Below are 26,417 nucleotides of genomic sequence, written 5' to 3' on the forward strand. Positions count from 1 at the left end.
TGACTGTGCTCCATGAATGAGAAAAATAGGGAAAAATTATAGATGCAACAAAAGAAAGCTGAATACGACACCTCTGTGGATGTACTGAACTAAAGGTGCTATTGTTGTAGAGGATTAAAAATGCACTGGCAGAGAACCTTAAAATCCATTACTAGATATTTAGCAGCTTATTCCTGTTGCTTAAAGCAATTAGCTGTTGCATCACATACAGTGTTACTCTCCTGATGATCCCTAGCAATGGTCAAAGGGGCTTTTTTATAATTAAAACCAGTTTAAAGCTGTTGTCTTGCATTTTTGCTACATTTTAAAAACAGAACTTATGGCTACATATGGAAAAGCATGTCACTCTACAGTTTGAAGATAGAAATAATGAAATAACACCAGTATTTTTTTAAGGTGTGATTCAAATAGTATTTGAATCTCTCTCCCTTTTTTGGCAAGGTTTCCACCAATTCAAGGGGTATGCTGCATTCCCAGTTAAATGTGAAAGGATTTCATACCCCTTACATTAATTCTGCAGTTCCTTCTGGGGGCAAAAACACCATGCTCCATTGCATCACAAATGGCTAAGTATTCAGGAAGCAAACTTCCTGTTACAACTAAGCTCAAAGCTGGTGTGGTTCATTTTGTCCTTTCCACTGCAATGGTTGTGTAGCTCCTTTGGTTTGAACCCTGGTTTGATTTTGAACCCTGATGAGCATAACACATGAAAGGAATGTGAGTCTCATCCACAGCATCAGTGCTGTTAGAGAATCTATAAGGGGGGGAAAGGACAGGCTCCACAGTTTGCCCATATCATTTCATATGTACTCTGAGGTAGGGATGGAATGATCTGTCAGTTTCGGTTCTCTCAGTTTCTCATTTTTCTAATCATAAATTTGGTTCACATTTCTGCAGCAATTTGCCATTCTTTAAAAGAAAATCCTCATGAAAATTCTTCAGTATTTTTGTTATTCAGCTAATTTCTCCTAATAAATCTCCTAATAAATACATTTTTGTATGCAGTTTTGACTAATGTACACATTGTTGCAAGCAATTTAACCAAATATAATGCATTTATGTTATTGCCATTAATATATTCATTTTACACACTTTCCTCTAATATATGTAGTTTTGCAAACTTTAGTTGGAGAACTATATTACAAAATTCAGATAAGTGTGAATTTTGAAGGATGGCTGTGTTTTGGTTCTCATAATTTTTGGGAAAGTGCAAATTCAGCTTTAAGAACATAAGAAGAGCCTGCTGGCCCATCTAGTCCAGCATCCTGTTCTCACAGTGGCCAACCAGGTACCTGGGGGAAGCCCGCAAGCAGGACCCGAGTGCAAGAACACTCTCCCCTCCGGAGGCTTCCAGCAACTGGTTTTCAGAAGCATGCTGCCTCTGACTAGGGTGGCACAGTACAGCCATCATGGCTAGTAGCCATTGATAGCCCTGTCCTCCATGAATTTGTCTAATCTTCTTTTAAAAGCCATCCAAGCTGGTGGCTTTACTGCATCTTGTGGGAGCAAATTCCATAGTTTAACTATGCGCTGAGTAAAGAAGTACTTCCTTTTGTCTGTCCTGAATCTTCCAACATTCAGCTTCTTTGAATGTCCACGAGTTCTAGTATTATGAGAGAGGGAGAAAAACTTTTCCCTATCCACTTTCTCAATGCCATGCATACTTTTATACACTTCTATCATGTCTCCTCTGACCCGCCTTTTCTCCAAACGAAAAAGCCCCAAATGCTGCAACCTTTCCTCATAAGGGAGTCGCTCCATCCCCTTGATCATTCTGGTTGCCCTCTTCTGAACCTTTTCCAACTCTATAATATCCTTTTTGAGATGAGATGACCAGAACTGTACACAGTATTCCAAATGCGGCCGCACCATAGATTTATACAACGGCATTATGATATCGGCTGTTTTATTTTCAATACCTTTCCTAATTATCCCTAGCATGGAATTTGCCTTTTTCACAGCTGCCTCACACTGGGTCGACATTTTAATCGTGCTGTCCACTACAACCCCGAGGTCTCTCTCCTGGTCGGTCACCTCCAGTTCAGACCCCAAGAGCGTATATGTGAAATTAAGATTTTTTGCTCCAATATGCATAATTTTACACTTGTTTATATTGAATTGCATTTGCCATTTTCCCTCCCATTCACTCAATTTGGAGAGGTCTTTTTGGAGCTCTTCACAATCCCTTTTTGTTTTAACAACCCTGAACAATTTAGTATTGTCAGCAAACTTGGCCACCTCACTGCTCACTCCTAATTCTAGGTCAGTAATGAACAAGTTGAAAAGTACAAGTCCCAATACCGATCCTTGAGGGACTCCACTTTCTACAGCCCTCCATTGGGAGAACTGTCCATTTATTCCTACTCTCTGCTTTCTGCTTCTTAACCAATTCCTTATCCACCAGAGGACCTCTCCTCTTATTCCATGACTGCTAAGCTTCCTCAGAAGTCTTTGGTGAGATACCTTGTCAAAAGCTTTTTGAAAGTCTAAGTACACTATGTCCACTGGATCACCTCTATCTATATGCTTGTTGACACTCTCAAAGAATTCTAATAGGTTACTGAGACAGGACTTTCCCTTGCAGAAGACATGCTGGCTCTGCTTCAGCAAGGCTTGTTCTTCTATGTGCTTAGTTAATCTAGCTTTAATAATACTTTCTACCAGTTTTCTAGGGACAGAAGTTAAGCTAACTGGCCTGTATTTTCCAGGATCCCCCCTGGATCCCTTTTTGAAGATTGGCGTTACATTTGCCACTTTCCAGTCCTCAGGCACGGAGGAGGACCTGAGGGACAAGTTACATATTTTAGTTAGCAGATCAGCAATTTCACATTTGAGTTCTTTGAGGACTCTCGGGTAGATGCCATCTGGTCCTGGTGATTTGTCAGTTTTTATATTGTCTATTAAGCCTAGAACTTCCTCTCTCATTACCACCATTTGTCTCAGTTCCTCAGAATCCCTTCCTGCAAATGTTAGTTCAGGTTCAGGGATCTGCCCTATATCTTCCACTGTGAAGACAGATGCAAAAAATTCATTTAGCTTCTCTGCAATCTCCTTATCGTTCTTTAGTACACCTTTGACTCCCTTATCACCCAAGGGTCCAATCGCCTCCCTAGATGGTCTCCTGCTTTGAATGTATTTATAGATTTTTTTGTTGTTGGTTTTTATGTTCTTAGCAATGTGCTCCTCAAATTCTTTTTTAGCATCCCTTATTGTCTTCTTGCATTTCTTTTGCCAGAGTTTGTGTTCCTTGTTATTTGCTTCATTCAGACAAGACTTCCATTTTCTGAAGGAACACTTTTTGCCTCTAAGAGCTTCCTTGACTTTGCTCGTTAACCATGCTGGCATCTTCTTGGCCCTGGCGGTACCTTTTCTGATCTGCGGTATGCACTCCAGTTGAGCTTCTAATATAGTGTTTTTAAACAACTTCCATGCATTTTTGAGTGATGTGACCCTCTGGACTTTGTATTTCAGCTTTCTTTTTACCAGTCCCCTCATTTTTGTGAAGTTTCCTCTTTTGAAGTCAAATGTGACCGTGTTGGATTTTCTTGGCAATTGGCCATTTACACGTTTGTTTAATTTAATAGCACTATGGTCACTGCTCCCAATCTGTTTGACAACACTTACATCTCGCACCAGGTCCCGGTCCCCACTGAGGATTAAGTCCAGGGTTGCCGTCCCTCTGGTCGGTTCCATGACCAACTGGTCTAGGGCATAGTCATTTAGAATATCTAGAAATTGACTTCCGGGAAGGGTGACTTCGCTTGTGCCTGCTTTTCGAGACGAGCTCTCGTCTCAGAAGAAGTTTTTTCAGCGTAAATCAGTCAGAACATTCTTTTTGACTGATGAAGATTTTCTCTCGGGAAGGGAGAAGCATAGAGATTAACCATAAAAGCCTGTTTTTGTTTGGGAGGACTGGATCTCATTAATTTATGAGAGAAGGTTCAGCCAGCAATGCCGGAGGATGTCCATCATGCTCTAGCTGAATAAACGACACGTTTATCTTTTCTTTAAAGAAGAACGGACTTAAACAAGCAAGCACCCTTCTTTCTATATTTTTTTTTTTCATTTGGTTTAAATCGTTGCTGCAAAAAGAGATTTGTCAATGAATCAGCTATAAAGATCTTCTGGGTGAGTTAAAAATTTTCTCCTTTATTCACGAAACTAAGGAGGAAAGAAATTGAAAAAGCCTATCTTAGTTTTTATTGCAAAAAGCTGGCCTGGAAGTGCATTTTAAAGATATAAACGGAAGAGGGATTTCTATTTGGAGGAGGGGAAAAAAAATAAATAAATTTGATTTATGAACTTTGGAGCATTATATGTTTGGGATTATTTTCTTTTTGGTCTATTTCATTTTGACGAATCTACTTGTTCACGACGCCACTAACTCTTTTGATGTTGGGAACTAAATTTGTTTTGTATTCCTGAACATAAGAGATAAGGCAGGCTGTACTGTCTACATTGTGACTTCATTGAGCCTGGAATATTAACCCAATTGTGACTGAAATAATTTTTGTTTTTGTGGTTCTAAGAATGGCAATCAGGAAAGGGGCTGAGACCATGGAAGAAATCATGTTTCAGAAAATAATGGATGAGATTGAGATAACGAAACAAACCCTGAGACAGGGTAGACAGAAGATAAAAAATGAATTTAGCAAAATGATGCAGGAGTTTAAAGAAATAGTGGATTCTGTGAGAGAGGAGGCTCTGGAGACTGGAACAAATGTAGAACTGGAAAAAGATCTGGAGTCTATGGATACAAGAAACAAAGCTTACTGCTTGGAACTTAACGTTGTCTCTGAATAAATCAATGAAGATAATAGAGATAAAGTTATCAATGTCTTGGATAATTTTTTGGACTGGAATGATGTGATGGAGTTTGACATAGAAAAAATCTATGGAATTGGCTACAGATATGGGACAATGGAAAAATTCTTAAGAGATGAGCCAGTGCATTTTGTAAAAAAGAAGAGCAGAGATGTGACTTTACAACAATATCTCAGCAACATATTCAGAATTGATGGCAAGAAAAGATTTGTGATGAGGGAGATTCCCATCAGACTCTTATTATATGACTATGGCTATGACAGCAAGATTAATATGGGATACTGATAATGGAAGAATGGATACTGAAAATACTGGACTGAATAAGACTATTGAAGATGGAAGATGGAATCAATATTGATATTGGAAGAATGGCTATTGAAATCATTGGATCAAACTGGTTTGACGAGGTGGATTAATCTATATGTTTATTTGGACTACGGCTATGATAACAAGATTATTATGGGATACTGATAATGGAAGAATGGCTATTGAAATTATTGGACTTCATAGGATTATCGATAATGGAAGAATGGTTACTGAAATTATTGGACTTAACAGGATTATTGAAGATGGAAGATGGAATTAATATTGATAATGGAAAAATGGCTATTGAAATTATTGGACCTAGTGGATTTGAATGAGATGGATTGGTCGACATGTTTATCCGGAGAAAAATTGAAAGATATATCTTTCAAGGAATTGAAATCTCTCTTTGACTTTTTGTGGGAAGAATAAAGTAATGTTTATGAGATTTGATGATTAGTTAAGATAGCTACTGGAGGAAAGTGATTTTATAACATAATTTAGGAGACAGGATTGTTATATATTGTAGACTTATAGCTGATCTGCGATAAATCGGAAGTCATTTTATTTTATTGTTTAATAATTTTTGTTTTGTTTTGTTTTTTGTCTTAAAAATTTGAATAAAAATTAATGAAAAAAATAGAATATCTAGAAATTTTGCTTCTTTGTCGTGACTGGACATATGCAGCCAGTCCATGTCTGGGTAGTTGAAGTCACCCATTATTACCACATTTCCTAGTTTGGATGCTTCCTCAATTTCATATCTCATCTCAAGGTCTCCCTGAGCATTTTGATCAGGGGGACGATAGATCGTTCCCAGTATTAAATCACTCCTGGAGCATGGTATCACCACCCAAAACAATTCTGTGGAGGAGTCTGCCTCTTTTGGGGTTTCGAGCTTGCTGGATTCAATGCTTTCTTTCACGTATAGAGCGACACCACCACCAATACAGTAGGGCCCTGCTTTGCGGTGCTCCGCTTTACAGAATTCCACCGATACAGCGGTTGTCAATTGCAGAAAGGCCCTGCTCCTACAGCGCTTGTTCCGGTTTTACACATTTTTTGGGCATCGGGCACCATTTTTGTCAATGTTAGTCAATGCATTCTGCTTTACAGCGGATTTTGCTTTACAGCGGCGGTCCAGAACGGAACCCGCCGTATGAGCGGGGCCCTACTGTACGTCCTTCCCTGTCCTTCCAATATAGTTTATATCCAGGGATAACCGTATCCCACTGGTTTTCTCCATTCCACCAGGTCTCTGTTATGCTCACTATATCAATGCTTTCCTCTAAGACCAAGCACTCCAGTTCTCCCATCTTGGTTCAGAGGCTTCTAGCATTAGCGTACAGACACTTGTAAGCAGTGTCTCTCTTCAAGTGTCTTTGGCACTTTTGGTTTGGCCTGTGGTAATTTTGCCCTTCTGAATTGATATCCTGTGCCCCTGCTCTCACAATGCCTACTTCTAGGCCTACCCCTTTTAAAATTTCATCATTTCTTTGGTCTTTATCCCGGGGGGAGGTTTATTCTGAACCAGACCTTCCTCAGCTCCTGTCAGGTTTCCCCCCTCAGTCAGTTTAAAAGCTACTCTGCCACCTTTTTAATTTTAAGTGCCAGCAGTCTGGTTCCATTCTGGTTCAAGTGGAGCCCGTCCCTTTTGTACAGGCCCGGCTTGTCCCAAAATGTTCCCCAGTGCCTAACAAATCCAAACGCCTCCTCCTGACACCATTGTCTCATCCACGCATTGAGACTACAAATCTGTGCCTGTCTGGCTGGTCCTGTGTGTGGAACCGGTAGCATTTCAGAGAAAGCCACCTTGGAGGTCCTGGCTTTCAGCATCTTACCTAGCAACCTAAATTTTGCTTCCAGGACCTCACAGCTGCATTTCCCCATGTCATTGGTGCCAACGTGCACCACGACCACTGACTTCTCCCCAGCACTATCTACCAAACTTTCTAAATGACGGGTGATATCCACAACCTTCGCACCAGGCAGGCAAATCACCTTGCGGTCTGCACGCCCATCATACACCCCACTGTCTATGTTCCTAATGATCAAATCGCCCACTACAAGGATCCCTCCACCCCCTGGAGATATATCCTTGGCACGAGAGGATAGCTGCTCATCCCCCAAGGAATGGGTCCCTTCTAAGGGATTGTTTCCCTCTTCCTCGGCTGGATTCTCTCCTTCCCCAAGACCATTCTCCATGATAGCAGGAAAGCTATCATCCTTGGAGTGGGACACAGCTATAATGTCCCTGAAGGCCTCCTCCACCCACCTCTCTGCCTCTCTCAGCTTTTCCAGGTCAGCCACCTTGGCCTCAAGGAAATGAAGTTGTTCCTGGAGAGCCAGGAGCTCATTGCACTGAGAGCACACCCACGACTTCTGTCCAACAGGCAGATAGTCGTACATGCTGCAAGCTTCCTTCCTTTGAAGGCAGGCAGGCAGGCAGGCTTCCTTCCTTAGAGGGGGGTGCTGTTTAAAGACTTTGACTAGTGGTACTAAGAAAGGTTAACTAGCTTTTACTCTATATTTATTTTATTTGCTGACAACAACCACTTTTATCAGTGCAAGTTCCCCTGTAGTTTTAAGTGGTGCCTTGTACTCTGGCCTGGACAAACTAGACTAGCTTTTGGCTGCTTTTAATCTAAGCAGGGGGCTGAGACTTCCAGGCGAGTCTTTTTTGTTTTTTGTTTTCCCACCTAGAACAGTCTGTCCTTTTTTTTAACCTAGGGAAACAGAGCTTGTGGTTGTGTTTAAGGAAGGCTAAAGCTGCCCTTTTTAGCAAAAACTGAGCTGACTCTCTCCCTGTATGTATTGGTGGAGTTTCCTTTTTTCCCCTTCTCTCAAACTGGAATTTAGCGTTGTTTACAGTGTCCCCTGAAGCTTTCCTGCTAGGGTGGTGTTGAAAACTAGTTTTCTATAGGCTTCCTACCCCTAGGGTCTGTCTTCTAGAATATAGGTTCTTTCAGGATTTGGCTCCTAGCTCACGGTGACCCTAGGTTGCCCTTATTACTTATTACTCTGAGCTGTTTTAATTAAATTAAATAATGAAATAAATGGGTGCTACTTACCCTCTTCTCGCTCTGCTGCTTAACTCGCCTTGACGCTTTGTCAGCTAGGGTCTTGACGCTTCGTCAGCTGGGGGCTCCCTCTAGCTCGTGGAGCAGGAGGAGCTTTAAATACAAACTGAATCTAATTTCTCACCCATCCCTACTCTGAGATCTTCTGAGGACGATCTGCGTAGGGTTTCCTCATTGACAAAAGTATGGACATACGAAGCCAACTCTCAAGGCCTTCTCTGTGGCAACACCCTCTCTTTCACAGGGATTGTCCAGTGGACAATGTTGTGAGCTTCTGAAAGTGAGATAAGACTTTGCTCATTTAATTATATCCCGCCATTCTTCCTGAAGGATCCCAGGGCGGCAAACACATCAGTAATAAGAAAAACATTTTTTAAGGCATTCTAAAAACAGAAAAATTATTTCAGCCAATGATTTTCAGGGTTGCCAGGAACAGTATCTTTCTGCCATCAAATACCTGGGCAAACAGAAATGCTTTTAAATTCTTCCTGAACGTAAATAATGAGGGAAACAGACACACACCATCAGGTTGGCCATTCCACAAGAAGGGAACTGCCACTGAGAAGGCCCTGTTATGGGTAAATGCCAACCAGGCAGCGTCAGTGGCAGCACGGACAACAAGGCCTTACCTGCTGATCTCAGCAGGGGCTGAGATGGTTGATATTGGGGAAAGCTTGTAGACAGAAGAGCTAGAAATGTGTTCTGTAACTTTGTTTGTTTTTCATATTTCCAGTGATTGGCATTCAGTTGTTTTGACTTTGTTTTATGTTTTTGATTTTGCAAACCATTGCAAGAGTCCATGTGCTGAGTGAGTGAGGGAAATAGGAAAAGACTGATAGATGCAACAAAAGAAAACTGCAGATGACACGTCTGTGGGCATATTGAACTAAAGGTGGTATTGTTATATTTAAAAAGCACTCCCAGAGAACCATAAAATCCTCTAACAGAAAAGGTTCAGTATTAACTAGGTATCACTTTGTCAATATGAGTAGGCCAAGGGAAAAATTAAGGTACAATAATACAATTAAAAATTACAATTAGTTGATTTTAGTAAGTCCAGACACAGGAAACTGGCAACCTCAGGACCAATCAGGTGCAGAATAAGCTTTGGTGTTTTGAATTTCTTACCCATATCCTCTTCTGGCTCCTCTGTTGTCTCCTCCTCTTCTTTCTGGATTGGGAATTTAAGGCTCCGAATCAGACCCACATTCTCTTTCTTGTAAAACTCTATCAGTTCATCCAAGTTGTTGAAATACTGTACTGGAACACCTTCCGATGCCTGAAAGCACCCCCCAGAAAACACAGACATCAAATATTGTTGGAGATCATTCCATCAAACAAAACAGGAACATTTATGAGTGGACAATAGTACAGAGAAACCCCAGCAAGAAAACTCAGTCTACCAAGAGTCACATCCTTGTTAATCTTTCCCATTAAACAGTGGAGGCTGGTGGTTCTGATGTCAGTGGGTCAGTGAGTTGACTCCATGTTTTAGTCCAAACTTTTCTGTGGTGGCCCCCGAACTGTGGAACAGCTTACCGGAGGAGATACGCCTGGCGCCTACAGTTCTTTCTTTTAGGTGCCAGGTTAAGACCTGGCTATACTCCCAGGCATTTTAATGTTCAATGTTTTTATGTTTAATGTTTTAGTTTAATTTTGTTGCTTTTTGTTACTGATTTTATTCTAATATTGTATTTTAATCTTGTTTTGTACACCGCCCAGAGAGCTATTAGCTATGGGCGGTTTAGAAATGAAAATAATAAATAAATAAATAAATAAATAAATAAATAAGGAGCTGTCCAAGGTGCTTTGAAAGTTTGGACTAAAACCTGGAGCAAATTCACTGCCCCACTGATATCAGAGCCACCACTGAGTCCTTCACACTACCCTTAATTCCATACACTACTAAGGGCCCCTCCAGACTGATCTTTTATTGAGGGTGTATTCTGCAACATGTTCTTGACACAGTAATAGTGTATTTGTGGATTTATTATTCTGCTTTAGTTTGTTCTGCAATGTTTTCTCAATGTTACCACAATTGCTATCGAGAGGGTGAAAGATGAATATCTATGTAGGAACAAAATAAATCAGAACATTTGTGTTATAAAATGTTAGAGGATTTTAGCAGAAAGTTATGGGATATGCACTGACTGGAAATGAAGTAGTGTGACCGCTCCAAAACGTCTGCATGCACTAACAGTATTGAAAGTGGGATCATGACTGCCCCGATAGCATCAAGAGCACAAATGATCATGGAATGTGCAATAAAAAAGGATTCTGGAGTATGTGTAACTGCAATAACAGGCATATTCTTCCTATTTACCCCTGCCTCCAGTTCTCTTCCCTTCCTAAGTCATTTCTGTTATGCTTGTTTCCAGATTGTAAACCCTGTGGGGCAGGGACCTGTCCTCTCATTGTACATGGGTGGAGCTAAATAAATACACTATCGCGATCTTTACTTTCATAGTATTCTGTCTGTAGTGCATGTTTCATGCACTTCACACACCCTCAGGAGACCCAGGCAATGTAAGCACTTACTGGAGGAATTTCAGCCATTCATAAGACTCACTCAGCTGATCCATGTACACTTTTATTTATTATTATTTATTTAGTCTATTTCTATACCACTTAATATCTATAAAAATATCTCTAAGTGGTGTACAGAAGTAAAACAACAAATGTTACAAAAATATACAATGAAGCCAAAATACAAATAGTACATACACAATACAAATGAACAAATATAACAACAATTCCTTCACACTTCCCCTCTCAGCCTCCTGGCTCTCACCCAAGTCCCAACAGACACAAGTCAGCCCCAAAGTCTCACAAGAAAGAGGGTTCCAAGGGAACTTGTATCCAACTAGGTTTTGCTCACAGTAGACCCACTGAAATTAATAGAACTAAGCCAGCCATGTCCATTAATTTCAGTGGTCTACTCTATTGTGCCCAACCCATTGCCCCCCAGGAGCAGTTTTAAACAATGGTTAATTTGGTTGCATGCAAGGGGAATCTGCCTTCACGAATGGATAGGAAGATAAAGAGTGCACTCCTATACTCACTTACCTGGGAGTAAGCCTCATGAAACTCAGTGGGACTTACTTCAGACTAGACATGTATAGGATTGCACTGTATGTGCATCAGACCAGCACTCCTGTGTTTCAAATGATACAGACCTATGCAAAAGCTTCACTTCCAATGAGTAAGTCATCAGTGTACATTTCTCCCTCACACTTGCCTGTGCCTTAAAGGAGAGAAAATATTCTGGTACAAACAGATTGTTGAACGTCCTTTATATACAAGTATTTCATTTGGGACAATATAGTTCTAGAGTTTACTCCATGGATTTAAAGAGTTTTTTTTCAGTTTAATTCATTGGGGATGGGTTTATTTCCTCATTCCTTAATCAGATCAAGTTGTCATTCTTTCCTGACTTCTGCAACAGAAGTTTATAATCAAACTGAGTTTGCATCCTTGACCATCAGGTTTGTAGTCAGTGATGGGCTTCCCCTTTTGAATTTGTGGATATAGTGGAGGTAGGTCTCTGATATCTACCTCTCCCTATTACCTTATAGATCAGTCCTCCTCTGTGTTGTTTGGAGACAATATTTATCTCGTATGGACCCAATGGAAATAGTAAAAAGTGCTACTAGTATCAATTGGGCTGCAACAGGATCTACGCACTAGATCAGCTGATAGGAGCAGATGGAGAATCTTTACAGTTTCCTATATTGCAGTCTAGAGTACTGAATGGCAATTTTTACAATTGTAACACCTGTTGGTTACCTATGACCCATCTGCTTTGAGTGCCACAGCAGCTCCTAAATAATTGGAAGGAATAATTGGATCTCTTCAGAAAATGGAGCCCACAATAATCATTTATAAATATTTAATGAAGGCACATAAAGTGGAAGGTCAAGAACTTAGGGAAGAATGGAAGAGGGAGTTTAACTTTGCTATACAACCTAAATAATGGGAAATCGCCTTAGAATCTATAGAAAATGTTTTTATAGATTCAAAATTGTTACTGATCCAGCAAATATTGGTATTCCAGCTTTATAACATCTTTACACGAAGACATTGTCTAATTCAGACAGATCATGACACTTTTCACTGGCGACGAGGATGGGATGCTGTGAGGCACACAAGAGTGTTTTCTTATGCATTAGAGGCTTAAAGGGAGAGAACATTTCTCCTTAGACTGGATTAGGACATCAGCTTGGGCCTTGTGGAAACCACTGCAAAGCACTCCAGGTCAGTGTGTATCTTGTGGAATTGGCCACACAAGGGCATCTTGAAGAATTTAACCCTGCATGTCCCAGCAAGTGGGAAAGTTATGCAGCCACGCTGGAGTTTTACTTGGCAGCAAACGGCATTACAGAGTCAGAGAAGAAGCATGCTGTGTTACTCAGTGTCTCTGGGCCGGACACTTTTGACCTAGCCCAGGCCCTCCTAGCACCAGCAAAACTTGTTAATACATATTATGAGGATATCCTGAATGCTTTACAAGGACATTTCTCTCCAAAACTGTCTGAAATAGCACAACATAATTCTTTCTACAAACGAAATCAGGGCCCAACAGAGAGTGTGTCACTGTATGTTGCTGGAAAACACTGCAATTTCTCAAATCTTGAGGAGATGCTGCGTGATCGCCTGGTCTGTGGGTTGCATGATGAGGGCCTGCAAAAGTGTGTGTTTGCAAAAGGACAGCTCACGTTCAAGACTGCATTAGAGGAAGCTCTGGCTACAGAAGCAGCAGCAGCAAGCACCTGAGGAGTGCGCTTGGCAAGAAACTCACCCTATTCAGAAACCCAGCTGGCTAAAGATTCAAATCAACAACTTCTAGAGATCCACAGGTTGCAGTGCAAATGCTCATCAACCGGAGTAGGTGCTGCAGGACCTCAGAGATCCAGACAAGTTTCTCCAGTGAAATGTAAGAGCTGTGGCAGATCCCATGAATGGTGTGCCTGCCATTTCAGGGGTGCACGGTGTCAGTGTTATCAAAAAGTTGGGCATATTGAGCGAGTATGCCAAGCCAAAGCGGAAGCAGCCACCCCCAGAAGTGTGGTGGAAGGGAAAACACCAAGGATACAAAGCAGTACTACACACACTGTACAGAAGTTTTCCACATATGACAACGCAGAGGATGTGATTAACCACATCAAGCCAGGGTTGCAGTACTCTGCCACTGTGAGGAAGGTGAAAGTGACAGTCACCATCCAAGACACTCTATGTACCATGGAAGTTGATTCAGGCTCAGGTTATACTATCATGTCATCGGGAACCTACCAGCAAATATTTCCTTGTGGGGGCCCACAAATTGTCCCTTTCCACTCCAAACTTACTGATTACCAGGAAAATCAGGTTCCAGTAAAGGGCGTCTGTGAAGTTGAGGTGCATTACCAAACTTTCCATGGAATTTTACAGTTATTGGTTGCTCAAGGGCATTGCACCAGTCTCCTTGGTTTAGACTGGTTTGAGCCATTGGGCATTGCTCTCACGGGGGTCCACCAGATTGGTGAATCATTATGGGATAGCATCCTAAATGATTTCAAAGCTGTTTTTGATAATGGTCTTGGGAAATATAAGGGGCCTCCTATTTCGTTGTTCTTGGATCCTACTGTGGCCCCCATCCATATGAAACCCCATCCTGTTCCATTTGCACTGCGAGCAAAGATTGATGCTGAACTTGCTCACCTCATACAGCAAGGCATCTGGGAGACAGTGACACACTCTACATGGGAGACACCCATTTTCACCCCATTGAAGGCCAATGGCAACATCTGCATTTGTGGTGACTACAAGTGCACTATCAATAAAGCCCTGCATCAGCATCCATATCCAATCCCAGTGGTGAGACATCTTTTGGCATCACTTTCACAAGGAATTTTTTTTGCGAAGTTTGACCTGGCCCAGGCCTATCAGCAACTGTCTGTGGATGCTGCTGCTGCTGCTGCTCAGACTATCACCACTCATCGTGGAGCATTCAGAGTAAAACGCCTCCATTTGGTGTTTCTGTGGCCCGTGGAATTTTTCAGAGCTTAATGGAGGACATTCTCAAAGGAGTACCGGGTGCCGTACCGTATTTTGGTGATGTCTTGGTTGCTGGCAACTCGATTGCTGAACTTGCCTCACGGGTGTGGGATGTACTGCACCGTTTTGCTGTTGCTGGTTTCCGGGTCAAGCATGAGAAATGTGTATTTGGTGTTTCCCAAATTGAATTCCTTGGCTACTGTATTGATGCCGCTGGCATTTGGCCTACCCCGGAAAAATGTAAAGCAATTCATGAAGCGCCAGTGCCCCGTAATAAATAGGAACTCCAAGCCTTCTTGGGACTCTTGAATTTCTATCACGCCTTCTTGAAACATAAGGCTGCAGTGGCAGAACCATTGCATCGCCTTCTTGACGAGCATGCTGCATGACAGTGGACAGCTTGGCATGATAAGGCTTTCCATGATGTAAAACACCTGTTATCGTCTGACAGTGTCTTGGTGCACTATGATGAATGGAAGCCCTTGATTCTCACATGTAATGCATCTCCATATGGTATTGGAGCTGTCCGGAGCCACCAACTTGAGGACTCTTGTGAGGTGCCTATCGCTTTCTACTCCAGAACAATGTCTTCAATGGAACGGAATTATGCCCAAATTGATAAGGGGCCCTGGCTATTGTGGCTAGTGTAAAAAATTCCATGACTATGTCTACGGTCGACCATTCACTATTGCTACTGACCACAAGCCATTATTGGGATTGTTTGCCCCTAACCAGCAGGCGCCACAAATATTATCTCCACGCATGTTGCGGTGGGCAATTTTCCTGAATGCGTATGCTTACACATTGCATCATAGGACTGGCAGGAGCATTGCCCATGCTGATGCTTTGAGCTGCCTTCCTCTCCCTTCTGCTGGGGTTGATGAAGCCCCTCTGCTGGATGTGCTGTTAGAGTCATTACCGGAACCACTCCTCCATGCTGGGAATATTGCCACTGCATCATCCAAGACCCAGTTCTTGCTCGTGTTCTCAACTGGGTATGGAGGGGATGGCCATTAGGGAAGCTTGAGGAGAAATTCAGACCATTTGTATCCAAACAACAGGAACTATCAGTGCACAAGGGATGCCTCCTGTGGGGAAATAGAGTTGTCATTCCTACTGTGTTGAGACATTGGGTGTTGGAGGCCCTACATGTCAGACACCCTGGTATAGTACGAATGAAGGCTCTGGGGTGCAGCTATGTATAGTGGCCCAAGATGGACAGCAAGTTTGAAGAATGCGTCAAGAGATGTGAGAAGTGTCAGGTTTCAAGACCAGCTGCACCACATGCCCCAGTGAACCCATGGGAATGTCCACCAGGGTACCTGATCCAGCATCAGGGTAGACCTGAGGGTCGGGGAGGGGGGGTTGCTATGGTCTATAGGAGCTCCATCTCCCTCTGCAAGCACCCTGTCCATGTGACTACTGGTCTGGCGTGTTTGCACCTTGTGTTGGGTCAGCGGGACAGACTGGGGATTCTGTTGGTGTACCGCCCACCCCGCTGCCCAACAGACTCCCTAGCTGAGCTGACAGAGGTGGTCTCGTGTGTATTGTTGAGATCCCCCAGACTGTTGGTTCTGGGGGATGTCAACATCCATGCCGAGGCCACCTTATCTGGGGTGGCTCAGGATTTCATGGTCTCCATGGCAACCATAGGACTGTCCCAATATGCTATTGGCCCAACACATACTCTAGATTTGGGTTTTGCAACTGGACATGGAGTCGGTGATCTGAATGTGGGGGGCCTTACATCAGTCCCTCTGTCATGGACAGATCACTGCTTGCTGAAGTTTAGACTTACAGTGGCTTTTCCCCTCTGCAAGGGTGGGGGACCTATTAAGTTGGTCCGCCCCCAAAGACTAATGGATCCGGATGGTTTCCAAAGGGCTCTGGGGAGTTTTCCAGCTGATAGGGCTGACACTCCTGTCGAAACCCTGGTTGAACTGTGGAATACAGAAATGACCCGGGCAGTTGACATGATTGCTCCTGAGTGCCCTCTCCTGTGTAGAGTTCATACGGCTCCATGGTATACCCCAGAGCTGAGAGCAATGAAACAATATAGGAGATGGCTTGAGTGCAGATGGAGACAAACTCCTGGTGGATGTAATTATACACTGCTAAGTGCCTATGGTAAGCTATATTTAGGGGCAGTAAGGGCAGCAAAAAAATATATTTTGCTGCCACTATCAAATCATCAATCTGCTGCCCAGCAGAGCTCTTCAGAATAGCCGGGGGCTATTACACTCTGGCCCCAAGGACATGGTAGATCCATCTGAGGCCCGCTGTAAAGAATTTGCTAGGCACTTCCAGGCTAAAGTCTTCAGCATCCGTCAGGACTTAAACTCCAGTGTTATAGCAGGTGAATCAAGCAAGGTATCCAGAGCACAGCCTTGTCCTGATTTCTTGGATGAGTTTCAGTTGGTGCAGCTTGAGGACGTTGACAAAGTGCTTGGACAGGTTTGTGCAACCACTTCTGTGCTGGATCCTTGCCCTTCTTGGCTAATAAAAGCTAGCAGGGATGGAACAGCTGGCTGGGCCAGGGAAGTGATTAATGCCTCTCTGTGAGAGGGGGTGGTCCCTGGCTGCCTGAAAGAGGTGGTAGTGAGACCACTCCTGAAGAGACCCTCCCTGGACCCAGAAAATCTTAATAACTATAGGCCTGTAGCAAATGTTCCATTCCTGGGCAAGGTCCTTGAACGAGTGGTGGCAGGCCAGCTCCAGACACTCTTGCATGAGACCTATTATCGGGATCCATTTCAGTCGGGTTTCAGGCCTGGTTTTGGCACAGAAACAGCCTTGGTCACCCTGTATGATGACCTTTGTCGGGAGAGAGACAGGGGGAGTGTGACTCTGTTGATTCTCCTTGATCTCTCAGCGGCTTTCGATACCATCGACCATGGTATCCTTCTGGGGAGACTGGCTGAGTTGGGAGTGGGAGGTACTGCATTGCAGTGGTTCTGCTCCTACTTGGCAGGTTGCCTCCAGAAGGTGGTGCTTGGGGAACATTGCTCGGCACCCTGGACTCTCCAGTATGGGGTTCCACAGGGATCAGGTCTGTTCCCCATGCTGTTCAACATCTACATAAAACCGTTGAGTGCAGTCATCCTGAGCTTTGGAGTGCATTGCCATCAGTATGCTGATGACACGCAGCTGTATTTCTCCTTTTCATCTTCTTCAGGTGAGGCTGTCAATGTACTGAACCGGTGCCTGGCTGTGACAATGGACTGGATGAGGGCTAATAAACTGAGGTTCAATCTAGACAAGACTGAGATGCTGCTAGTGGGTGGTTCTTCTGACCGGATGGTGGATGTCCAACCTGTCCTGGATGGGGTTGCACTCCCCCTGAAGGAGCAGGTTCGTAGCTTGGGGGTTCTCTTAGAACCATCTCTGTCACTTGAGGCTCAGGTAGCCTTGGTGGCATGGAGTGCCTTCTACCAACTTCGGTTGGTGGCCCAGCTGCGCCCCTATCTGGACAGGGATAACCTGGCTTCAGTTGTCCATGCTCTGGTAACCTCCAAATTAGATTACTGCAATGCACTCTACATGTGGCTGCCTGAAGACGGTTCAGAAACTGCAGCTTGTGCAAAATGCAGTGGCCAGATTGGTAACAGGGACCAGACGGTCCGAACATATAAAACCCATTCTGGCCCGCTTGCATTGGCTGCCTGTATGTTTCCGAGCTCGATTCAAGGTGCTGGTTTTAACCTATAAAGCCTTACACGGCTTGGGACCACAATACCTGATGGAACGCCTCTCCCGATACAAACCCACCCATACACTACGCTCAACATCTAAGGCCCTCCTCCGGGTGCCTACTCCGAGGGAAGCTGGGAGTCTGGCAACAAGGGAGAGGGCCTTCTCAGTGGTGGCCCCCAAATTATGGAATGATCTCCCTGACAAGGTGTGCCTGGCACCAACACTGTTATCTTTTCAGCACCAGGTCAAGACTTTCCTCTTCTCCCAGGCATTTTAGCATGTGTTTTAAATTGTTTTAATTTTTTAAATTGAGTTTTAAATTGTTTTTAAAAGATGTGTTTTTAAATTTGTATATTTGTTTTAATGTTTTCAGTTACTGTAAACAGCCCAGAGAGCTTCGGCTATGGGGTGGTATATAAGTGCAATAAATAAATAAATAATAAATAAATGGGAATTGACAAAAACGCCATGGTCACGGCTTCATGTCAACATCGCAGGCCCCTTCCAGGGACAAACTTTCTTGATTGTTGCTGATTCATACACCAAATGGTTAGAAGTAGTTCCAGTATCGTCAATGACATCTTGTATTGTTATAAAGACTTTACGCAGGCTTTTCACAACACATGGGTTGCTAAACACCATTGTCTCAGACAATGGGGTGCAGTTCACATCTGCGGAATTCCACACATTCCTGGATAATGGACTGATTCAGCATGTCACTTCAGCCCCTTTTCATCCAGCAACCAATGGCCAGGCCGAGAGGATGGTCAGGACAACAAAGGATGCATTGAAATGGATTGTAGAAGGTGACTGGGACCGATTCCTTGCAAGTTTTCTCCTGACACAACACATCACACCTTGTGCCACAACTGGAAGGAGCCCAGCTGAGCTATTAATGCACAGATGACGAACAACTCTGCTTGACGGTTGCATCCTGACTTGACCGAGGACCGACCAAGGAAGTCCGTTGCAGTTCAAGAACCTGCACGGGTGTTCACCCCAGGTAACCCTGTGTATGTTAGGAACTACGGTGCTGGTGAAACATGGATTCCTGCCACTGTGACCCAAGCCACGGGCCCATTGTCCTACAGGGCTCAAACACTAGACAGCCATGTGTTACACTGACATGTGGACCAGATGAGAGGACGAAGCCCACCTCCATCAGTCCTCTCTGAGGATGCTGGAAATACTCGAGTGGAAAGAGAAAATGAGCCAGTGGCTGCTCCTGATGCTGGAGAAGAGCAGTTGCACCTGAAGTGGACCAGCATCAACCAGAGCCAAATGGGGAACTAGGGAATGCACTATCAACTTCAATGCAAAATTGTTGTTGATCCACCCGTACCAGGGCTCATCCCAAGTATCTTCAGGACTATGAGATCTAGGAGGGAGGGGTGTAGTGTATTGGCTCGCCAGGCTTGCCATACCAGGAACTGCTGAGTCAGCCCCAGGTTGTGGCAATTTCAGTTCCAGGCCTGCCTTACTAGCAGCACCATGCTGTGGGCCTTGTTCTCTGTATATAATTAGTTATAGTAAAGTTCTTGTTCTTGTTTAGATCCTCTGTGTGGCCTCTTCCTTCATGATACTTTTCAGACTCTATGTGCCCTAATGGTCACTAACAGACTCATACTTTGAGCCTGGAAGGACAAATACCCACCAACTATTATGCAATGGTTTGATGACCAAAACACCCATGCTACATTTGGGTATACCTTCTATTAACACCAACTTCATCTGGATACATATTTGGACATTTAGATGGCATATATTGCTCACTGAATGGATGTATAGATGTTTAAATATTCTGTTAATTTGAGCTAACAGGTTTTCCCGTCTTTTTTTCTCCTTTTAAAAAAATGTCATTTCTTTTTTTCCCTTTAATGTAACTGCAATTTTTAAAAAAACCCATAAAAAACAAACAAACAGGGTTGCAACAAATCTTGGTAAAAATATTGATTACATCAAATATAAACCTTCTATGGAAGAATGTGGCAAGATCTAGGCTGAGAAAGTTAAGAGCATGAATACTGACTCTGTTTTTGCTTTTTTAAATGAGGAACAGAAATGGAAACAAGCAGTGGAAGCAGAAGTGAGAAATGCACAACTACAGAAAGCAAGCTGGGATGACGGTCCATGAGAGTAACTATATTTAGTAGTCAAAAATTGCAGTTTTAAAAGACAGTCTCTCCCCGCCACCACATAACATCTCATCCCCTGCTGCTGCTGAGTGATCATGTTTGAAATGCAAGCCCAAATACAATCTATAGAATAAGATTTTACACTAACAGAAAGAGGCTGATCAGGTTTTCATGACAAATATTAATGGAATTACTTCACTGTTGCATTTGAGTTCATCTAGCCCAGGCAGATGAATAGCATCCACACCTTACATTTAAAGCACATGGTTTCTCCCAGAGAATCCTGGGAAGTGTAGTTTACTGCTCACAGAGCTGCAGTTCCTAAATGTGCTTTAAATACATGCTGTGTGCATCACTACATGATCTGAAGGTCCAAATTCCTCACCTAATAGATGTCTACGGACATCTGTCACATGGGGATGAAAGCCAGTAGCAGAATTATTGGTTAATGTTTTAAAAACCCTCCTAACTATCCACCCCTAATATGCTACCCTTCTACCACATTGCTTACACTTTTTCAACAGTTGCCCAGGTTTCCAGCTCCTCCCACCTAAGCCCCCTTTCTACATGCCACTGCTTGCCCTCCAGATTCCTGAAATGCCAGAACTTGATCAACTAGATCAATTATCCATTGCCTGTAAGTATCCCTTTCAATCTGGCTTCAGGCCTGGTTTTGATACAGAATCTGTCTTGGTCATTTGATGGATAACAAGGGGAATTCCACACTCTTGATATTCTTGACACCTGCACTACAAATTCAAATGGAATGAGTGGGGACTGGTGATGAAGTGTTCACTAGCAGCCAATTTTCTTGGCTCTGAAGATAATCTTTGTGAAGTGTAACTGAACTGCCACAGACAGTGGTGCCCATCGGGACAGGACTTTAGGACAGGAGTCAAGGGCCCCACTCTCACTTAGGCAGCACCAGAGCTTGGAAGTAATTCGTTAGAAAAATCAAATTACTTGTAATTTATTACTTTTTTGAGGAACGAGTGGGTAATTACATTTTGACTGTAATAGAACGAACAGTAACTTCATTACTTTTGAGCTGTAACTGTAAAGTTCCCAGCATTACTTTTGGGTGTTACTTGGGGGGAAGCAGGGGAAGTCCTCTGCTCCTCTGATTCATGGATGAAAGTCATGTGCCTCAAACTGGGCTTCTGCGCAGCATTGCTCTTCCCTCGTCCTCTGTGGGTGGGTAGGAAGTGACGAGGGAGGAGGTGGAGAGCGAGACGGGGGTGGAGTGGAGAGAAAAAATTAAATTGTTTCAAAAATGGACGGTGGTGGAAAAGCATGGAGTAGAGGGAGAAAGCATCCAGAGGGCAAGGACGTGGATGAAGGAGGAGGAGAAGGAGACAGCAGCAGAATGAAGATGAAGAACTGTGGAGATGAGAGACGATGATGTGTGTGTGTTAATATTTTCTTTGCTGAGTGCGTGAAGTGGCCTCCGCCCCCTCCCTCTCTACTTTGCTGCATTTGCAATGTTTAAACTTTTTTGCACCTCAGGAGAAAATGTTTGCTTGGGTGGCTGTGCCTTTGTTGCTGATAAGGCAGAGTCCAGGAGGTGGTTGAATGATGCTTGCTGGCTTGCTGGCTGCCCTTCCTGTTGCATTTGGTTTGGCATGCAAAGTCTGAGTGGTGGCCTCTGCCTCCCTCCCCTCCCCTCCTCCCTTAACAGTGGAGAGCCCACCACGGCTAGCTAACTAGCCAGTCTGCCTCCCACATCCTAATAATGTTAGCTTTGGCAGGCAAGCCCCGCACATGCCTTAATTGCTGGCAAGGGAAGCTTGTTCCATATAGTTCCTTCCTTCTTTCCAAAGTTCCAAAGCAAATCCATTTCAAGCCATCCATGCCCCCCCCCACACACACTGTAGGCAATTTTGTAATAGTGCATAGAAGCTTGTGCAGAATTAATTAATTATCATTATTATTAATAATATTTTTAAAATACTCTTTATTAAGGAAAATAAAATTACAAAGTAGTACTAAAATAATAATAAAACAAAAAGAAAAAAGAAAAGGGAAAGAAAAAATGCTTTACATAGATTCATCTCATTCAGCTTATATATGTGTATAGGAAAAGATATTACTAATTGGATATAGATATAGATATAAAGGATAAATGGCATTTTGTCGTAAGTATTTTTGGCTACATTTTACCTCCTCCTTGGCGTTCCAAGCTTGGCATGGAATGCTTCTCATACAGAATTAATTTGAAATGCTGCATATTTATTATCAGCATAATCATCATCTTCAAATCCTACCTCAATTATTGTACATGGCTCTCCCCCCCACTTCATTTTATTCTCACAACAACCGTGTGAGCTAGGATCTCTTTTAATTGTGCTATCAGCCTGCTTCCTTCCACTCTGACTGGGGAGATCTTGCCATTCTGTTAATCTTATGGATAAAAAAAGATATTCTACTATCCTCTCTGTGTGTGTTTATTTTTAATATTGTTTTAGACTACTTAGATGTGCAGCAGCCAAGGCCAGCACCTGGTAGGCAATTTTTTTTAAAAGTAACTTAAATGTAATTGTAGTGATTATTTTTGAGTAACGGTAAAGCAATCAGTTACTTTCAGAGCAATTGCAATTGTAACGGTAATTACTACTTTTTGGGGCCATTTAACAGTAATTGTAATTTATTACTTTTAAAAGTAATCTTCCAAGCTCTGGTCAGCACATATATTAAAACTGGAATGATACATAGATGATTAACATAGCCTCTGTGCAAGGCTGGTATATAAATTTGTGAAGCGTTCCGTATTTTTTAAATTTGTATTGCTTTATGAAAATTAATCAAAATTAAATGAAAAAAGAGAAGTCAGGGGACCCACTCAGCAGAATAAATAGGCAGTAAGGGTGAGGGAGCATCCAATATAAAATCACATGTTACTAGACTGTAGGCAGTTTTTTGACATGTGTTCTGGCATTCTGCTGGGCACCATCTATCTACCCCCTTCTCCCATTGGTGAGATGCTCCTGAGTAGGTTACCTGCTGTTTTGTTCAAGTCTGGTATATCAGAAAATTTGTATCTTAAACAAAACAATTGCCCACACTCACAGGTAAAGAAATACCTGTGTGCATGCTCCCAATAGACATCAGGTTTCCAGAACTCAGTGAGGGTAATCTACTGGTGGGGACAGGCGCAACACACATTTTTATTTGTTTACCCACTGTTTGGGGCACGTCTGGTATAGCAGAAAACATATATTTAAAAAATAATAACGAAGATTGGCCATCTGCACAGATAAACAAATACCTGCAGGCATGCCCACAATGGATCTCAGGTTTCTGGAACTCAGGGAAGATAAGGAAGTATAAACTGAGGAGAAGGGACAACAACACACAGTGTGAATACATCCCATTGAGCATTGTCCTGGAACCCACCACTATGGATGGGAAACATTGAGAGAGAGTTTAATTGAGAGTTTAATTGCTCAGGTATAGATGAACATGTGCAACAGTGCACATGGAAAAATGGATCTGTGTAACCCACATGTGCATTAATATGCTGGTATGTACACAGTCTCAATGTGTGCTTAAGCAGTGGAGGAGGAAAGATGAATAAAGTGAATATTGATGTAGGAAGCAGGGAGGCTGTTGTGTGTGTGGGAAAAGGGGTTCAGCTGGCCCTGCTCTCCTCTCCCCCGGATCCAGCCCCACATAGTGGCTTGTAGCTCCCAACCAACTGCCTTCAGGGGCAAAAAGGCTGTCCTCCACTTCAGCAAATAAAGCATGGTATCTTAAAGCCACTTAAACCTTTAAACAAAACGTACTGACACTAAAAGCCTTTAATCTAACATGCTAAGCAATTCTAGAATGCAACCTTAGATGGGATTTGCAGCTGGGAGAAAGAGCTGTTTCCCAAAATACAAACCAACCATAAGTTCAGACTATTTTAAATACAACTTTGCGGGTGGAAAGGAAAGTAGAACTGAATGAGGATGACAGGGGGAGTGTGATGTTTGTTGGAGATGGCTGACAGCAAACTGTGCTCATTACTTGTACTGAGGTTTAGCTGTTCCTGAAAGTCAATGTGAGAAAATCTCATGTTCTTATTATACAAAAGAAGTCAAGTTTAGTTCTCACAAAGAGCAGATGACCCAAACCTCTTTCTGGGCTGTACCACTGTAGGCTGAAGGAGGCAGTTCACATGACTGAAAATGCTCAAATTTGCCCCTTTGCAGAAAGAAGCCTAGGCTAAAAGCATTTTCTTTGACATCTAATTTGTCTATAGGATGGGGATTCTTGTATGCAAGAGCATTCCATCATGTGAACAGACCCCCCCCTCCAATCTACAGTCTGAAGTGGCACAGCCCAGAAACACGTTTATCTCCTCTACCATTTGTGAGAATTGGGGCCAAATCAAACATAACACAAAATGGCTGGGTGTGTATGTGTAATTTTCATTGCAACCACAGTGGACTCAACTCCTCCTCTCTGTCTGCTGTGCTCCCAGTGCTCCTTAGATCCTGCTGTGGTGACTGCTTGCACTTTATACCGAGTCAGATCATGGATCCATCTAGCTCAGTATTGTCTGTATTGACTGGCAGTTTTTCTGGTTTTCAGACAGGGGATGTTCCTAGGCCTACCGAAAGATGCTGGGATTCATCCTAGGACCTTCTGCATGCAAAGCAAATAATCTCCCAACCAGTTATGGCCCTTCTCCATTAAATGTAAGAATGCATTCAACATCGTGTTTAATTTGGACCTTAAGTGTAAGCAGCTCTGTAGCCATCCTTCTTTGTTAGGAGGGGCAGCCACATTTCTAGGTGGAGTACTTGCGGGGGGGGGGAGGTAAATAGCACCAGCCAATCCCCTCCCACTCACTGATGGAGAAGATGTGAGGGCCAAGCCAAAGGAAGGGAAAGGCAGACAGAGAGTGTGTTAACTTACATAATGGGGCTAAGTAAGTGAACAGAAAATTTAGTATGAACCCCAGGAATTAAGTGACTGTCATATGTTTTGTTTCATTTGAAAAAAAGGATACAGTGAACAAGGGGATACAAAAAGGTATAAAACAAACAGGGGTCGTTTATGCTATAACTAAGAAGTTAAAAATTAGTGAGAAGGTTGTTTTCTCAAAAATGTAGTGTTAATCTTGTATCACAACAACACCAGTACAAAACAACAACCACTACGTTTAGAAACAAGAGTGTGAGCACATTACAGTGCAACAATAGTCAAGCATTTAAGGGGAGTGGTGCTAAGAACAATATGCATAACTTTCTTGTTGAAGTCAATGAGACTGACTCCTTTATTTACTGCATAACAGATTTCTTTTCATAAACTTATAAAAATGCTTGATAAACATGTAAGAAAGCTTTCTAAGCAGTAGGTTCACAATAAAGAGTAACGGGTAACTTAGGGTAGATATTTATTCAGATTTTTTCACCCCAGCACAGCTCTGGGGTGTGTGTGCATCCATTTGTCCCATTCTGGCTACAGGGCTGAGTGGTTATTTACATTTTTTAAAAATGTACACATTAAATAGAAACATTTATTTATTTATTTATTGTTGCATTATCCCACCATTTATCCAAGGAGCTCAAGGTGGCGTAGAAATATGGTTCTCCCCCTCTCCATTTTACCCTCACAATAACCCTATGAAGTAGGTTAGCCTGAGAGGCAGTGACTGGCCTAAGGTCATCCAGTGAGCTTCATGTCCAAGTGGGTATTTGAACCCTGGTCTTCCAGGTTCTAGTCCGACACTCTAATAACTTCACACTGGCTCTGTTGCTGCTTTAAAGCAAATCAGACCACAGATCCACCTAGTTCAGTATTGTCTACACTGAGTGGCAGCAGCTGTCTGGGTTTTCAGACGGGACATTCCAAAGCCTACCGGGAGATGCTGGGGATTGAGCCTGGGACCTTCTGCATGCAAAGCAAATAATCTCCAATTGAGCTACAGCCCTTCTCCATTAAATGTAAACATGGATTTAACGTTGCATTTAATTTGGGCCTTAAGTCTACGTCAGCGATGGGGATCTTTTTTCACCCTAGGAGCTGCATTCTCTCATTGACAGCCTTCCAAGAGTCACATGCCAGAGCTGGGAGGGGGCAGAGGCACAAAATAGGCAGATGTGGCTCCTACAGTAGGTAAGTTCCAGTTGGGCAAAAGGCACAGGTGCTCCCCCCTCCACATACCTGTTAAATTGTTTAGTTATGTTTGGCGCCCTGGCGGGATATGACAACAACAACAACAAACGACAACACAACTCTCCATCATCCATCCAGGCAAGTGAAAGGTATATCACCATTGAAGGACACATGTCAGTCAGGCAAAACCACTTGAGGAGAGCATGGAGCAGGGCTAGGGAAGGGTATGGCCTGGGGAGAGGCT

The 26,417-nt window shown here is 43.0% G+C and overlaps 1 protein-coding gene and 1 non-coding gene across 4 annotated transcripts in view; one reads left to right on the plus strand and one right to left on the minus strand.

The window, feature by feature from the left end:
- Positions 1-26,417, minus strand: part of INPP5D (inositol polyphosphate-5-phosphatase D) — a 95,851-nt gene that overhangs the window by 46,426 nt on the left and 23,008 nt on the right. For all 3 annotated transcript variants that reach the window (XM_061636466.1, XM_061636467.1, XM_061636465.1), the window contains exon 4: positions 9,336-9,486. In XM_061636466.1, the coding sequence (XP_061492450.1) occupies positions 9,336-9,486 (151 nt within the window). The remainder of the gene's footprint in view (positions 1-9,335; positions 9,487-26,417) is intronic.
- Positions 22,738-22,841, plus strand: LOC133389878 (U6 spliceosomal RNA). Its single transcript, XR_009764185.1, has one exon. It is a non-coding gene; the product is annotated as a U6 spliceosomal RNA (small nuclear RNA).

The sequence above is a fragment of the Rhineura floridana genome, chromosome 7, assembly GCF_030035675.1.
Source record: "Rhineura floridana isolate rRhiFlo1 chromosome 7, rRhiFlo1.hap2, whole genome shotgun sequence".
Taxonomy (NCBI): domain Eukaryota; kingdom Metazoa; phylum Chordata; class Lepidosauria; order Squamata; family Rhineuridae; genus Rhineura; species Rhineura floridana.